Source organism: Carcharodon carcharias, chromosome 20 (assembly GCF_017639515.1).
Source record: "Carcharodon carcharias isolate sCarCar2 chromosome 20, sCarCar2.pri, whole genome shotgun sequence".
Lineage (NCBI taxonomy): Eukaryota > Metazoa > Chordata > Chondrichthyes > Lamniformes > Lamnidae > Carcharodon > Carcharodon carcharias.
In genome coordinates this window covers 81,779,783-81,794,498 of record NC_054486.1, presented here as the reverse complement: position 1 = coordinate 81,794,498, position 14,716 = coordinate 81,779,783, and the positions used below count along the sequence as shown (strand labels likewise).

Here is a 14,716-nt window from a genome sequence, read left to right as displayed (position 1 = left end):
GTTTAAAGTAAAGAAGGATTTAATCAATTGCGGAATGAAAGCATTTCTGAAGAAACTGGTTGAAATAATAGTTCAAAGGGAAGGAATGCATTTAAGGAAATACTGAAGCCTGTGTGAGGGGGCAGCTGCTTAGGTCTCCCAGAAGACAGCAGGGTAGCTGGGCAGAACTCCCAGAAGACAGTGTGAGCAAGGCAAGACTGAAAGAACCAGTTTCTGTTGGCCTCAGAGGACAGTTCAAGGAAAAATTAATGGACTTCTATGGATTCTAAAATCAATAAGTTTAGTTGCTGAATAGGAAAGGGGAAGGTTAGCTCTGAAGGCAGTTAATTTAAGATTTGTCAAACTGTTTTAAAGTACTGTTTACTGTGTGAAGTCATTCATGTGTTTAAGTATAATTGTGTTTTGTTTGTTTTTCTTTATTCATTTAATAAATGTTTACTTTACAATACAATCATCACAAGTATTCGGGGACATCATTTCCTCATTTCAGATCTGCTCCTCATACTATACAAATTGCACAAACCATTTTGGCAGCCATTTCAAGTTCCCTCTGGGATTTGAGCAGCTCGGGATTTACCATTTGTTGTGCCATAACATGAGTCTTGACCCAGCATCATCTCTTTCTCTGTCTAGGTTCTTTGAATCAGTAAGTCTGTAGTAGCAAGAACAGTTGCCTCTCCTTTTGTGTTTTGGTGTTAAATCTGGCACTTGAGTTCAATAAGACTTAACCTGGGTTCCTGGTCCCCATAGCAACCAAGTCACATTAGTTTATCACTAGTAGGAGGTCACATGTTCAATTTTACCCTGAATGACAGTTTAAAACATAACCATCTTATAAAACCTCGCACTTGTAACACATCCCCCTTCAAAAATGAAGAAGCATCACCATAGTAATATTTTTTTCTTGGAATTTGAAATCCCTTGCCAATGAGAGTTTACCTTGCTACTGGTGTCTTCACTCTCTTACCTGATGCAGCAAATCACCTTTCTCATTTTGAGTAGTTTTTACAGCTTTTCCATGTGCTGGCTTAGAAAATTGTATACTTGGTTTGGTCTGGTTAACTTTGCCAAGAACAGCATTGTTGAAGTATGATAATCCCTCAGGCTTTCCGGTATCAGCAGGTGTGAATAGTAAACCAAGAATAAATCCTCTCTCATAACACTTCTTACCCTCCAGATTCAGTAATTCCCTTTGTCCTTTAAAATCAGACACTATACTATCATCAGGATGTTGGCCTGTTAACACAGTTCCTGAAACACCGTGTTCAGGTTTTAACTCCTGATCTCCATTCTCTTCCATGGTTACAGGTTTTTTTTAATGTCCACATCTAAAGACAATTTCAACGAATCACACACCTAAATTGTCACCCTCCTGTTTAAATACAGTGTACCTTTATCTTTAAGCTTATTTCCATGATTTTACACTTTGTGTTCTTTTCCAGGAGATGCAGATTTAACACTGGCTCATTCTGTGCAGGCAGTTCATTCTTCTGTCAAGTAAAATCCACTCTGGCTGCTTTAAGGACTTTGTTAAGGTTATCAGATAAAAAACCTTGATGCTCTTTTCTAGTCAGTTCAAAAATTCTTTTAAATTCTTTTTGCTTTTTGTCTTCCCCCTCAGCATGCGCTCTGTGCAGTTCTTCTCTCGCAAGCAACAGTTTATCATTTGAAGTTTTAATTCACATTCAAGAAAATTAATCCTTCCTTGTAGCCCCATCGTATCATTATTGGTTGTAGCTGTGTCTTTTGGTTTCAAAGCAATGTTTTCCTTTGTTCCATCATCAGCTTTGGGTACTGCTGTTATCTGTTATGACACCTTTTGCAGGGGTTCAGTATGCAGGTTTACTTCAGACAGCTTCAACTCATTTCCACCTGCCATTAACCCTTTGTTGCCATTGCTCCAATGTCCATCCCTACGCGAAACAGTAATTTTCACAACAGGATTACAGAAAGTTATGGATTTCTGTGGGTCATTTGATGTCTCTTGAAAATTTTCAGTTTTAGCAACTCCACTGCCTTTTCTCTGGGACCATTAGAAACGGCATCACCTTATCTTCAGCAAGGCACTGCCTAATGTAAAAGCAACATATTTAGTAGTTACTTAGACATAATTCCTACAACTACAATACTGGAAATTAAGATACATTTTAAATTAACTTTGTGCAACAGAGTACTTAAACAACCTCCATTAATGCCCTGTGTCAATACACTTTCATACTGTGAACTTTCTGGAAGTAAATCCCCATCACCTACCACCGCCAACAATTAAGCTGACCCCATATCTCTACGAATATTAATTTTCTTGCCTGCTATATGGGACAAAAATGGGAATACTTCACACTTGAAGACACAACTTTTATAATCTTCAAAACTCTGGTCTATTCCAACAGTGAATACATTTGAAGCTACTGGTTTGTCGCTAGCGCCCCCTACTGGTTCAGCATTTTCTAAATCCATGCTACAGTTTTTGGCTGTTAGTTTCCGACATGCTGCCTTCACACGTACTCTCATTACAAAAATAGCATGTTGAATCATATTTTTCCTCCATACCATCTGTTTACTACTGAAAAGTATGTCTTTCCATTTCTGCTATCTCCCTCACTGTAACCAGTATTCTGTTCATTATCATATCTCTTGTCTCTAAAATTTATGTGGATTTACAAACAATGATCTGCTGCTACTCAGATGCTTGTGAGACAATTCATAATTATCAGCCATTGCAGCAGCTTTCCTTATCTTATAAACTTAATGGTTTTGAGTTGGAACCTTATTCCCAAATGGACACTATTTTAATTTTTTTTCCCCCATTAGCGTTACCTCTCTAGGGTTTTCAAAATCTTGTTCAGTCTTCATAGATGTAAACCACCTATCAAATATCATTTCCTTTTCTCTAGTAAATTCCACAAAAGTCTGATTCTGTTTCTTAAATTTCTAAACTTTTGTCTGAGTTTCTAGAACTAACTCAGACATTGAGAACAGCAGTTTTCACTATAATAATCAATAGACTGTATACCTGAAAGAAATGAGTATACTTCTAATGCTTTTCCCGCGAACATGCTTTACAATAAAACCGCCCAACTTCCTCTCGGTAATTGAAGCTTTGTGGCAATTTTCTTGAATACAGCAAAAGTAACTGAAATCTTGTTTATTTAAACTTGTTTCCAGCCTCTGGATTAATATGTCAGACAAGCCCCCAGTTAGTTATGTTCCAGGTAGAGTCAAGTAACTATTAAAGAGATTTGAATTCTCTGAGACAAACTTAAAGGAATCGCACAACGAGATTTCAAGTTTTAAGACTTATACCATGTCAAAAAACTAAAATCTACATTGACTAAACACTACTTACTAGACAACTGATCCTATGAATTACAGAAAAGATATTCCCCTTAACTTCATAACATGACTGAAAACCCCACACTACATTTATACATTACACTGCACTCTCTATAGTCTTTAAAGGAAACAGCCCAAACTAAACACTCATTTTTCCCTGTTTTGCTGAGTCATAACATCCAGTGTCCATGGAAAGTCATTTCCCTCCATCTTCTGAGAATCCCCAAACCAACTTCCAGCAGCAAGGCTGGCTCCAGTGATTCCTCCTCCTGGCCTTGCCAGCGTCCTTAAATTTCCATGGTTTATGATTTTTCAATCAGAAAACATGCTCCACTGCATGCTGGCTAACAGAAAACAGCCTTTTTCCCTGCTGCTCACAGCAATAGTTTCCCTGCATCTTCACCTAGAAGCATCTCCCTTTTTGTCTAGGGTCTCTGAATCAGTAACTCAGTCTGTAATAGCAAGAACAGCTGCCTTGTCCATGTTCAGGTGTTAAATCTGGCACTTGAGCTTCAATAGGACATGTCCTGGGCTCCAGTCCCCAAAGCAACAAAGTCACATCGGCTTGTCACCAGGCAGAACTAGTGGGAGGTCACATGCCCCATTTTACCTTGAATTAAAAAAAAGTTTAAAAAATAACCATCTTATATTACTTTTATGAGTGTGAGGTATTATCAGCATTGACTGACCAAAGTCATTCAAGGCTAAATCAAAAATTTTCAACCATTTTGCTTCTGAGGCCCCACCTCCTCCCATGTTTAAAAAATAGCTGAGAGGGCATATGGAATCTTCATAACAGTGATTATGATGGGATGTATCATGTAAAAGCCAGCAGCCAATTTGTGTACAGCATGATTCCACAAAAGTGAATGGTGCACCTGGGAACTAACGACAAGGTAGGACTAAGGGAGGTTCTGCTGAAGTAGTATGAGCAGCTGGGCACTAAATTAGTTTCAATTCATGGGGCACTGGCACCAGTACTGGAGAAAGAGGGAGCTGTACTATTGGTATGGTCTTCTTCTGAACGCTGCTGGTGGGTTGTATAACTAGGGCTGTAGAGAAGGCTTTAATTATCAACTCTGACTTTGTAAGATAAACATTGATTAATTAAACCTAGATTTGCTTGATTTGCCTTTAATCTAGAGTTGTTTATCAGTTTCTTAACCGGGCTTTTCCATTAACACTTTAATTCCTAAAACTAAAAGTTATATTCTAAAGCATGTGAATATCTTGTTCATAATTCATTACATTCCCTAAAGGCCATCAGTAAACCAGTTGAGTTTTTTTTTACAATTTTGAGAGCTTGATGGCCATTTTTGTTTTTTTCTGATTCCAGCTTTTCATATTTTTTAAGTGAATTTAACTTCTCTCAACTGCTTCAGTAAGACAACTAATAGAATACTGGGTATGACCATGAATGGAAATCTTTTCCATTTTTTGTTAAATCGGACTGAGCAAAGTTGTCCCACAAAGTGATCACCCAGCGCAAGCATGATCCTGATCTTGCCATTTCAATTCACCATCTTGACTTTTCTGCCTTTTGCCTGCTACAACGTTCCAGCGAAGCCCAACACAAACTGAAAGAACAGCACCTCATCTTTCGATTAGGCACTTTACAGCCTTCTGGACTTAACATTGAGTTCAACAGCTTCAGATCATGAACTCTGTCCTACATTTTGATATTTTTCCCAAACCCCTCCACCACACAGAGCCAGACTGTAACTTGTTCTTATGTTTTGCTTTCAGAGAGTGCTGACCCTTGTTCTGCTATGAACACATTTTGCGGTCTGACCGTTATGCACCTGACTCAGTCCTTAACTCTCCTTTTGTCTTGTGTCCATGGCACCTTTGTCAAAACTCTCCTGAGCTCCCACCTATCCCGGATGTTGTTTTGCTCCAATAAAGATAGAAAATGCTGGAAAAACTCAGCAGGTCTGGCAGCATCTGTGGGGAGAGAAACAGAGTCAACATTTCGAGTCTGTATGATTCTTCAGAGCTGACGAGAGATAGAAATATGGTGGGTTTCATAGTCACAACAAAAACAAAAAATGCTGGAAAGACTCAGCAGCTCTGACAACATCTGTGGAGAGGAAGACAGAGTTAACGTTTCGAGCCCGTATGACTCTTCTTCAGGGCATCCGATTTCCAGCACCCGCAGTACTTAGCTTTTACATTACTGGGTTTTATAGTGTTGTGGTGGGGGTGGAGCAACCAGGATAAAAGCAAAACACTGCGCAGATCTGAAGAAGTCCTGTGCGTCTGGTTTGGGTAGAGCCTAATACACCCATCCTCACAACTCGACCACACAAAGTACCCGTCCCCTTCACCTACACCGCACAGCGCCTCCTCCAATCTCGCGAGAACTCAGGCGGGAAACGGACGATCGCGTGTGCGCAGTCCCGTTAATGCGCTCAGCAGCATGTACGCACGCGCAGTGCCAGTCGGCATGCGCACATGCGCGGTAGTGGTTGTTCGCAGTTATAATTCTGCTCGCGCAGCAGCTCTCCCTTTTCGCCCCAGTTGAGAGGTGACGGGCGGGTTGTTGTCGTCGTTTTCACCTGAACCAGGGCCGCCTTTTCTGGAGTGAGTTTCTGGAGAGCCATGTGTTGCTTTCGGAAGGAGCGCCTGCTGCTTCACCAGCTCCAAATATCCTCAATAGTGGATTTGTCCTCGCCGTGACTCCGCTGCCGACTGTGGAGTCGCGGCTCGTCGGGCTGTGCGAGGATGAAAATGGCGCCGGGCCTGCGGCCTCTAGGCTTCCCCGCCCCCACCTCAGGCCTCGGGCATGGGCTGGAATGCGGGGAGCGGGGCCTCGGCGTTACCTCATGCGGTCAAGGCCCGGGCTCCTGTGCGGTTTGCGGGCCTGTTTATTTTTGGGAGTGCGGAGCCGGCTTCTGTGTTAGTGAATCTGCAACCACGCGGCAGCCTCCTCCATTGCGCGACGTGTCGCGTTTTCCTGCGGCTCTCCAGTAATCTCGAATATTGCAGTTTTTAAGAAGAATGTTTTATTAGTTTGAATCCAGTTGGTGCACATTGGCTGTCTATGTATTCGCGGTTATCTTAATGCAGACTGGCAAAAGTCGGTGACTGGATTAGAGGAAGAGCGGTTTTCTAATTGCCTTAAATTTACCCGTTGAAGTGATGATAGTCGCTTTCATCATGTTTATGGAATGGAAAGAGGCCACTTGGCCCATCGTGTCTGTGCCGTTGTGCTGTTACTTTTTCTCCTTTGCTTGCTTAAACATGCGAAAGAGGGCGGGGATTGACAATTTGCATTAATATAGTGCCTTTAACTTTGTGGTTTGACAAAGGAGCGCCCATCCCTAGTTGCCATGAGAAAATGGATCCCCCACCCTGTTGCCTCTGAAGTCATGTATAGTAGGCCTGACAAATTAAAGTTGGCATTTATTTTCCTTTATTGAACCAGTTGATTTCTTATGACCATTGAATGTGAAATTCACTTTATTAGTAGTAATTTGTTCAGAGGGACTAATAAATAGATGTTTATGTCTGAGCCATATATTTGCTGAAATCTTTTATTGGGATTGTTTGCCATGGAGAAGGTGAGGCTGAGAGGAGTTTTGATTGAAGTGTTCAAAATCACGAAGGGTCTAGACAGAGTAGATAGGAAGAAACACTTTCTTCCCACTCGCAAAAGGGCCAAGAACAAGAGAGCACAGATGTAAACTAATTGGCAAAAGTGACGGTGGGGGGCAAAAGATGTTTTCTTGTAATGGGCGGTTAAGGTCTGGAATTATACTGCCAGTGTGTGGTAGCAGTAGATTCAATTTAAGTATTCAAAAGGGGAATTCGACTTTTCTGAAGAGGAAGAATGTACAGGGTTATGGGAGGGGCGGGATGGTACTAGGTGAATCGCTCATTTGGAGACCCGATGCCAACATATTGGGCCATAACAATTCTAACGGCGACCCATATTTATTTGACTGGAAATTAGGAATCTTAAGAATTAAGAACTGATTTTTACATTGGAGTTCAAAAAAGGTGAATTAAGGAACTTCAAATCTGCTTTACACATATTGGAGTGATTGTATTTTTTCCACCCTCTAGAACCATCATGCAGCTGTTTCTACATGCTCAAAACACCCACACCCTTGATGTGACTGGGGAAGAGACTGTTGGGGAAATTAAGGTAGGCTATCTGTAGGTAAACAACTTTTGAAGTTTAAATTTTTAACTTAATATAGTTTATTTGTATATTTTATCAATTACCTGACACTTGAGTATTTTCCAGATTTTAGATGTTTTGGTTTTAAAGGAAATTCTTTTGTGAATTAGGTGTTTAGAAAACATTAGTCTCCAGTTGTGATGTTTATAGTTGATGTGCTCTTTTATAAGGTCTAATTTTCTATCATGCCATCATCTCTAATGACGGAATACAGTTCAGCAGTGTAAATTTGCAATTGTACCGTATGAAGTTACAGTGCACCTTGACTACATCATGCCATTTCTTTTGCCCTTGGCGAACTGCAACATAAGCCAAGAAAGTGTAATTGATCCTCAGCTTTGTGATTTTCTGAGGGTTGAAAAACTTGCGAGGAGGTGTGTGTATTGTGATTGTTTCAGAAAAGGGAACAGTTTCTCCCAATCTACTCTGTACAAACCACTCATGATTTTGAATACCCCTATTAAACCAAAAGGACTGAAAGGGCGAAGAAGATAAAATCCCAATTCATTTGCAGTTAAATTGATCGGATTTGGAATGCATGTCTTAGATTGCGGCATACTAATCTTCAGCTGATAAGTCTGAAGTGTGTATCCAGTTCCATGGTTTTACATGTTTGGGCGCTTATGTTTCCAGATACACTGTTTATAAGTTGGGTATTGATTTGCTTTTGTGATGGGTAAGAACACACAACCTGAAGACAATGATAGGAAGTAGCTGCATTACAGGTTCCTTATTGTGATATCTGACAGCAATTAAAACAGATGCTAATTGATGTTTACTAACTTTAAATTAGAAGTGCTGGAATTGCATAGTACAATCTGTTGGCATGCAGTCCTGTCACATCTGTGTCTTTGGTTTAAATCTAGATTTAACTGTTGGGGAAATCTTGCACACTGTGGGAGTCCTACCTGAAATGAGTTTGGGACAGCCCCAGATCTTTGTAGTGGGTGCTAGCCAATTGAACCTGAATGGGTGGTGGCTTTAAAGGGAAAGATTTTCACTCCTACAATGTTAGGAGAGGTTCATTCTTTTGATGTTGAAGAACTAGAACTTGTATGTGGTGTCACAAATATTACACTTTATAGTGCTAACACCGTTTCACTTAATGAGATGATTCACGCCCAAAAATAGGCATTCGAAGGTTTGTCAGACATATTTTCGATCCTCTCAGGACCATTGCCTTATCCAGCAACTGATGGCTTCAACAGTAAACTGCAGGACAAATTTAGTCTTGTTTAGGTTCCAAAGAACAAATTGTCTTAAGGGGTTGGGAAGGTTTAAAATAAAACATGTAAAGTCAAAATGAATTCATTTTTGTGGAATCTAATTGCTGCTTGTGTTTATTTAATGTAGCCTGTTTAGTATAGCAAAATATCCCGCAGTGCTTCATTGACGTGTAGTCAGAGGGGGAAAAATCAAATACATTGGCTGCAGATCATAATACATTGAAGAATTGATCTGGTGTACACTGTAATGGTGACACCAAAGTAACCCCGACAAACTGATTATTGATTAGAGGTGACTGAATATTCAGGCGCAATTAATGTGGAGTGATTTGCCAAGTGCCATGTCAGTGTGTTCTTTGGCAGTTTTTATTTTTTTAATTGCCATTGTCGGTGCTGTAGTTCTTTCGTTTATAATTGTGGAAAGTTAAGTGGTTTGTGATTAGCCAACAGGTCACACGCATACCTGTAGTAATTGGATCAAATCTGGGGTATTTAGATTAAACATGTTTTTAAGGATAGATATACTTGTATTTGTAGATTGTAGTTTTCATCTAAATGTCCCAACATCGCTGAATTATTTTGGCTCCTCTTGAGCATTGTAAGCTGTAGCTGGTAAGAAAATAGAGAAGTTAAACTATACTGGGATGTTATGATGGGCATTATAGTATTTTCTGGTTTTTGTTCTATATATTAAGGTGGACAATTCCGTGTGTGATCAAAATTTTTAATCGACCATTCTTGGAGTATCAAATTTGATTGCAAATTTATATTTAACAGGAAAAATTGAGACACATTATTTTTAGTTTGCTTTTGGGCTTTTAGCCAAAAAATACACTTGCTGTCACTTCTGCATCAGTTGAATATTAAATTGAATATTTTGTAAGTTGATTCTTAGATGATTGTTTTGCTAACCTCAAGAATTGGTTTCATACTAATGAAACTTTTTTTAATCTAGGCCCATGTTGAATCCCTGGAAGGAGTCTCTGCTATTGACCAAGTGATCCTTTTGGCTGGCACTCCCTTGGATGATGATGCCATCATAGGCCAATGTGGTATCAGTGAGCACTGCACTCTAGAAGTAGTTGCTCGATTATTGGGTGGTATGTATTTTACTGACTTGTATTTCCCTCCTTACTTTACTATATAATCATGTAGTGTCGAATGCTTACAGTATTGTAATAGAATTATTTCATTTGGCCTAACTGGTCTATGCTGATGGCTATGCTGTGATCAAGAACCTGCCTTCCCTCTGCTTCATCTAACTTTATTAGCATAGCCATCTATTCCTTTCTCCTTCTTGTAATTATCTAGTGTTCCCGTTAAATGCATAAAGATTAGACTGCATCGAAATGTCCCAAGGTGCTTCATAGAGGTCACTGTTCCAGTTTATGAAAATACATAGAAGAATGATCTGGCACATACCATACTATTGCCAGCAAAGTGATCCCTGTACTTATTGTTGTCTCCCTCCACCTTAAGTGACTGAGGATGTCATAACTTCAATTTCCTTTCCTAATTTTTTATTGCAGCTCCTTTCTGCAGGGCATCTGAATTAAGTGTTAAATTACATACTCTCCCACAGAGTTGCTTTTGGTTCTGAATTTTCATTGCAAGTTGCAACATCTTAAACCAACTGAGACTTGTTGCTTTCTGCCTTCCACATCTTTACTGAAGAGAAGATATTCACTTGGTCACTCACTGCCCATTTGGTGATTTGAGTTGTCCAGCAAGTGCAGAGCTCTTCAGAAGTGGCATGGTGGCCACATTGCAAACATCCCTCTAACGGTTATACCTGCCAATGTAGGCATATGGAGAAGTGCCCAGGCATCTACCTCCAGATATTTATATCAGCCTTGCAAGTCTGTTTCTTTATCAGCATTGTGATGGGTTTCTGTTTTCACTAGATTATAAGTTGACGTGAGGAATAGTGAAAGGAAATCACTTGATGATATCATAGTCTTAAGTATATTAAAAGTGCTGTTCCCTTTCCTTGTTAGGCAAGGTCCATGGATCCCTTGCTCGAGCCGGAAAAGTAAAAGGTCAGACTCCAAAGGTAAGCTGAAAGCATCCCTAGGAGATTTTGCTGTAGCCTTTATGGCATTATGTGTATATTATGTACATAAAATCTGTTTGATAGTAATCACCAACCCTGCCAGTCACTGAATCAGATGGAGATCTGAATTGTCCACCTCTTTAACCGTGAGCAATTTCCTAATAGAATCTATCTTTACATTGACTGGGATTTGTCTATCCTGATGTGAAACTGTTTGGTTAGTGTTCCGTTCATTTTTAAGTCAGTTTTACACTACAGTAGTAAATAATTTTTTTGTGGAGGAAGACTTTTTTATTAAGTAGAACAGAGATGTCTAGCTTTGCAGCTGGGAGCTATAACCCTGTCAAAACCAGCAGGTGGGCTGTGTGTGATTACAAAACACTCGAGAACTTTACATGTTAATGAGACCCTAATGCTTTTGAGGACAGTGGTCTCTCCTGTATTCTTCTTTATCTGGTTACAAAAACTCGTGTTTTATACTAGTATTTTGAATTTTCATAAATTAATGCAGCAAATAACTATTCTTTGCATAGGTTGCAAAGCAAGAGAAGAGGAAAAAGAAGACTGGCCGTGCAAAGAGACGCATGCAGTACAATCGCCGTTTTGTAAATGTTGTGCCATACTTTGGCAAGAGGAAGGGACCAAATTCCAATTCCTAAATTTTGTTTTGGAGCTTTTCTGTCATCAGAAACCGACTATTTGATTCAATAATGAATTGAGGTCTATGCTTCACTCTCTTATAGGCGTGGCTCATTGTACTGGAACTTTCAGAAATCGAGTAATTGGCTTAGTCATTTAAAATCTTTAATATGACTAATAAAAATACTTAACATTTGTGTTGTCAAAATATGTCTTCATGTCAGCTGGTGTACACACTTCTTTGACTCACTCATAATATTCTGCTCCGAAGTATGGATTTTAAGTGCCAGTTGAGCTATCTACTGAATTCTATACTGGTAAGTTGTCTTATGACTTTTTTGCTCATATATACAAAATGACAGTCGAAAAGACTTAAAACATTCATTGCTTTAGGTTTCATAGATCACTTACATAATGGAGTGCGATTATTTTAGAACCATAGTCCTCTTATTAAAGTCATTTTTGAAAATCATAATAGATTTGAAGCAGAAGTTGGTGAAACGCAGCCTTGATTTAGACCTACTGTAGGAATAACGGTATATTTAACCAAAGAACAATCCAGTAAATATCTAGAAGTAAGCAAGAACATTTACATATGCTGCATAGGCTATGAAAATGATGTTTGTCATCAGTCTACACAACAAAGTTTCAGATTAGATACTATTATAGATCGAATAAAATAAGTTTATTATAGGTTGACTATGAAAGACAAAAACAATAGTAGGTAGAAGGAATACATATAATAAACTTAGAGTGAAGATTGAAGTGGATGGTGTTGCACTGGAATAAGTAGATAACATTTGTCCTAAAGAGACAAACTGAACAGAAAATTGCAGATATAGTACCAAGATGAAGGATAGAGGTAGCCAGAAATAATTTTATGATGGTGAAGGATGTTACCAACAAGAAAACTTAACCTTTTAGCAAGTCTGTGGAAGAAAATAGAAGCCTTTGAAATGTGAATTCGAAGACATGCTCATAATTCATATGCAGACCATAAGAAAAATGAGGTGTGAAATGTCATCCAGAAATGTCAGCATTTTGGCCATTATTAGAGCTGAAAAGCTACAGCAATCTCAAGGCAAAGTGGAGGGCAGCAAAAAGAAGGCTTAACCTTGCGTAATTGGATTACAGAGGAGTTGCAGATGAACTACCCCAGTTTGAGGTTCAATGTTTAAAAAATAATCCCGCAGCAAATTTAAGGTGAAACAGAACTAGGATTTATTAACACATTCAAAACCCAAGAGACGGGTTGTGAAACACGTTTACACTCACAAGCATACAAGGTAGAAAGGCAGAGAAACAAAGGGAAAGAAGTTAAAAATAAGAAATTACTTAATTCCAATATCTTTTTTTAATTCACCTGAGTAGCATCCAGTAAATTACTGTCCAATGAAGGTTCTTTGGAATTTCTGGTCTTGGTTCTAGAAATTCAGGTACAGGTTGAAGATGCAGCAAAGTATTCTGGGAATTAATTGACTGTAGGCAAAATACAGGATTCTTTTCTGGAGATCTGAATCTGAGGGATGGAGGTCAGAGACAGGCTCCTGGCTTGGAGTCTGGTTTTTCTCTTCTCTGTCTAAAACCACAACTGAAGACAATCTAAAAGCTGTACAATTAAGGCAATTAAAAACAGCTCAAGTCTCATTTATGTGACATGGTGGTTTCAGGCTGAGCCATTCAGCCAGTGATGTACTTTAAGGGCCTTCATTAAAACCCATTGTATTTTGAGCAGATAACTGTGGAACCATTAGCACAACATTGGAGATGAGGAGCCACAATAACTGCCTTTATCCAGGGCTGGCTGGTGCAGACATCTTGTCTACTAGTCCGGAGAAGAGTTGACGTTTCGAGTCCTCATGACCCTTCGACAGAACTGTCGGTCGAAGGGTCATGAGGACTCGAAATGTCAACTCCTCTTCTCCACCGATGCTGCCAGACCTGCTGAGTTTTTCCAGGTAATTCTGTTTTTTCGGATTTCCAGCATCTGCAGTTTTTTGTTTTTGTCTACTAGTCCTTTGTGTTGGCTTGGCTTGAATATTTGTACAATGCAAAGGGTCACATTTCAGGAGATGGTTGAGTTAGCCTTTGTATATATAAAAAAAATTTCAAACAAGAGACCATGGAAGAGATAAACATTTTAAAGATTTTTTTCTTTGTGCCTTCTCACCATTTTAAAAAATGCTCAAGAGAAAAAGGTAAGGAGGTATATGTTCGTTCTCTCATTCACTCCTTGAAAAAAAGTTGCTCTGGTCCAGCATGTGCTGGGTTTCCATTCTGACCTGGTTGAGGTAGTTGGGGCTCAGTTGGTAGGCCTTTTGATTTATTGGTGGGGTTCTCTGACATCAATGTCATGGATGGCTAGTGAATGAGGTACCCACCAGTAGGTCCTTGTGAATTCCTTATTTTCCTGAGCAGAGTGGCCACATTCACTGCTCTTGGGTTAGGACTGCTGATTGGGCATTTGGGATTCTGGAGTCAGGCAGCTGGGTTCAATTGGGAAAGTCTCCTGTCGTCCCCCCCCCCCTCTCACGTGATGCATCCTGGCTACCCTTGCATGTGTCCACCCCTGGGCAGACACACTGGCTGACTAGGCTCAGGGTTCAATTTGGTTCTAACTGCACTTGAATGCCCCTTGTGGTGGGCCCAAGGGTGGGGGAGTTTAAAGGTTATTGTCTTTACCTGACCTGTTACCTTGGGGAGGGGTTGATTCCCAACCTGTCCCATTTTGTTTGGATACCACTGCCCTCAGGTGGCTATCTAGCTCTTGCTGCACTGCTCTGCAGCTCATCTACTAGGTGAGGTGTCTCCTTCAGGATCTGCATGTCTATTTGTGACCTTCCCTGTTCTCCTAAGGTTGGAAAGACTATGTGGACTACCCAGAGTGCAGGCTTTTTAAATGATTCTGCCTGGCTTGGGATCTTTGCAACGTTCCATCCTGTAACTTTGGGGATATCCTCACTCGGTTGGGCTAGCTTTGGCTTTTCTACTGAGGGAGGCAGTTTCCTTATCAACTCTGGGGGTGCTTGGGAACCTTGCGGGTCTGCCTCCAAATTCAGAATGATGGGTTTGGGAGCCAGATCTCCACCAAGAAGGGTGCAGGCTCCTTTTTTAAATCTGGGCAAGTTTCCTCACCAATGAGTATTAGGAAATTTTCCTGCCATCCCTGTTCTAAACTTGAAAAGAATATTTCAAGACAGCCACGCCTGCTCATAGAACCATAGAAAAGTTAAAAGTGAACAAGAGACCATTCAGCCCATGTCTGTGCTGGCCAGAAGA

General features: G+C 40.0%; 1 protein-coding gene across 1 annotated transcript; it reads left to right on the top strand.

Annotated features, from left to right (window-relative positions):
- The first annotated feature begins 5,764 nt into the window (after window positions 1-5,764).
- Window positions 5,765-11,645, top strand: faua (FAU ubiquitin like and ribosomal protein S30 fusion a). Its single transcript, XM_041214013.1, has 5 exons — window positions 5,765-5,916; window positions 7,402-7,483; window positions 9,701-9,845; window positions 10,743-10,798; window positions 11,332-11,645. Exons 2-5 carry the CDS (start codon window positions 7,409-7,411, stop codon window positions 11,455-11,457), a joined length of 402 nt encoding a protein of 133 aa, XP_041069947.1. The 5' UTR covers window positions 5,765-5,916; window positions 7,402-7,408; the 3' UTR covers window positions 11,458-11,645.
- Window positions 11,646-14,716: the final 3,071 nt, after the last annotated feature.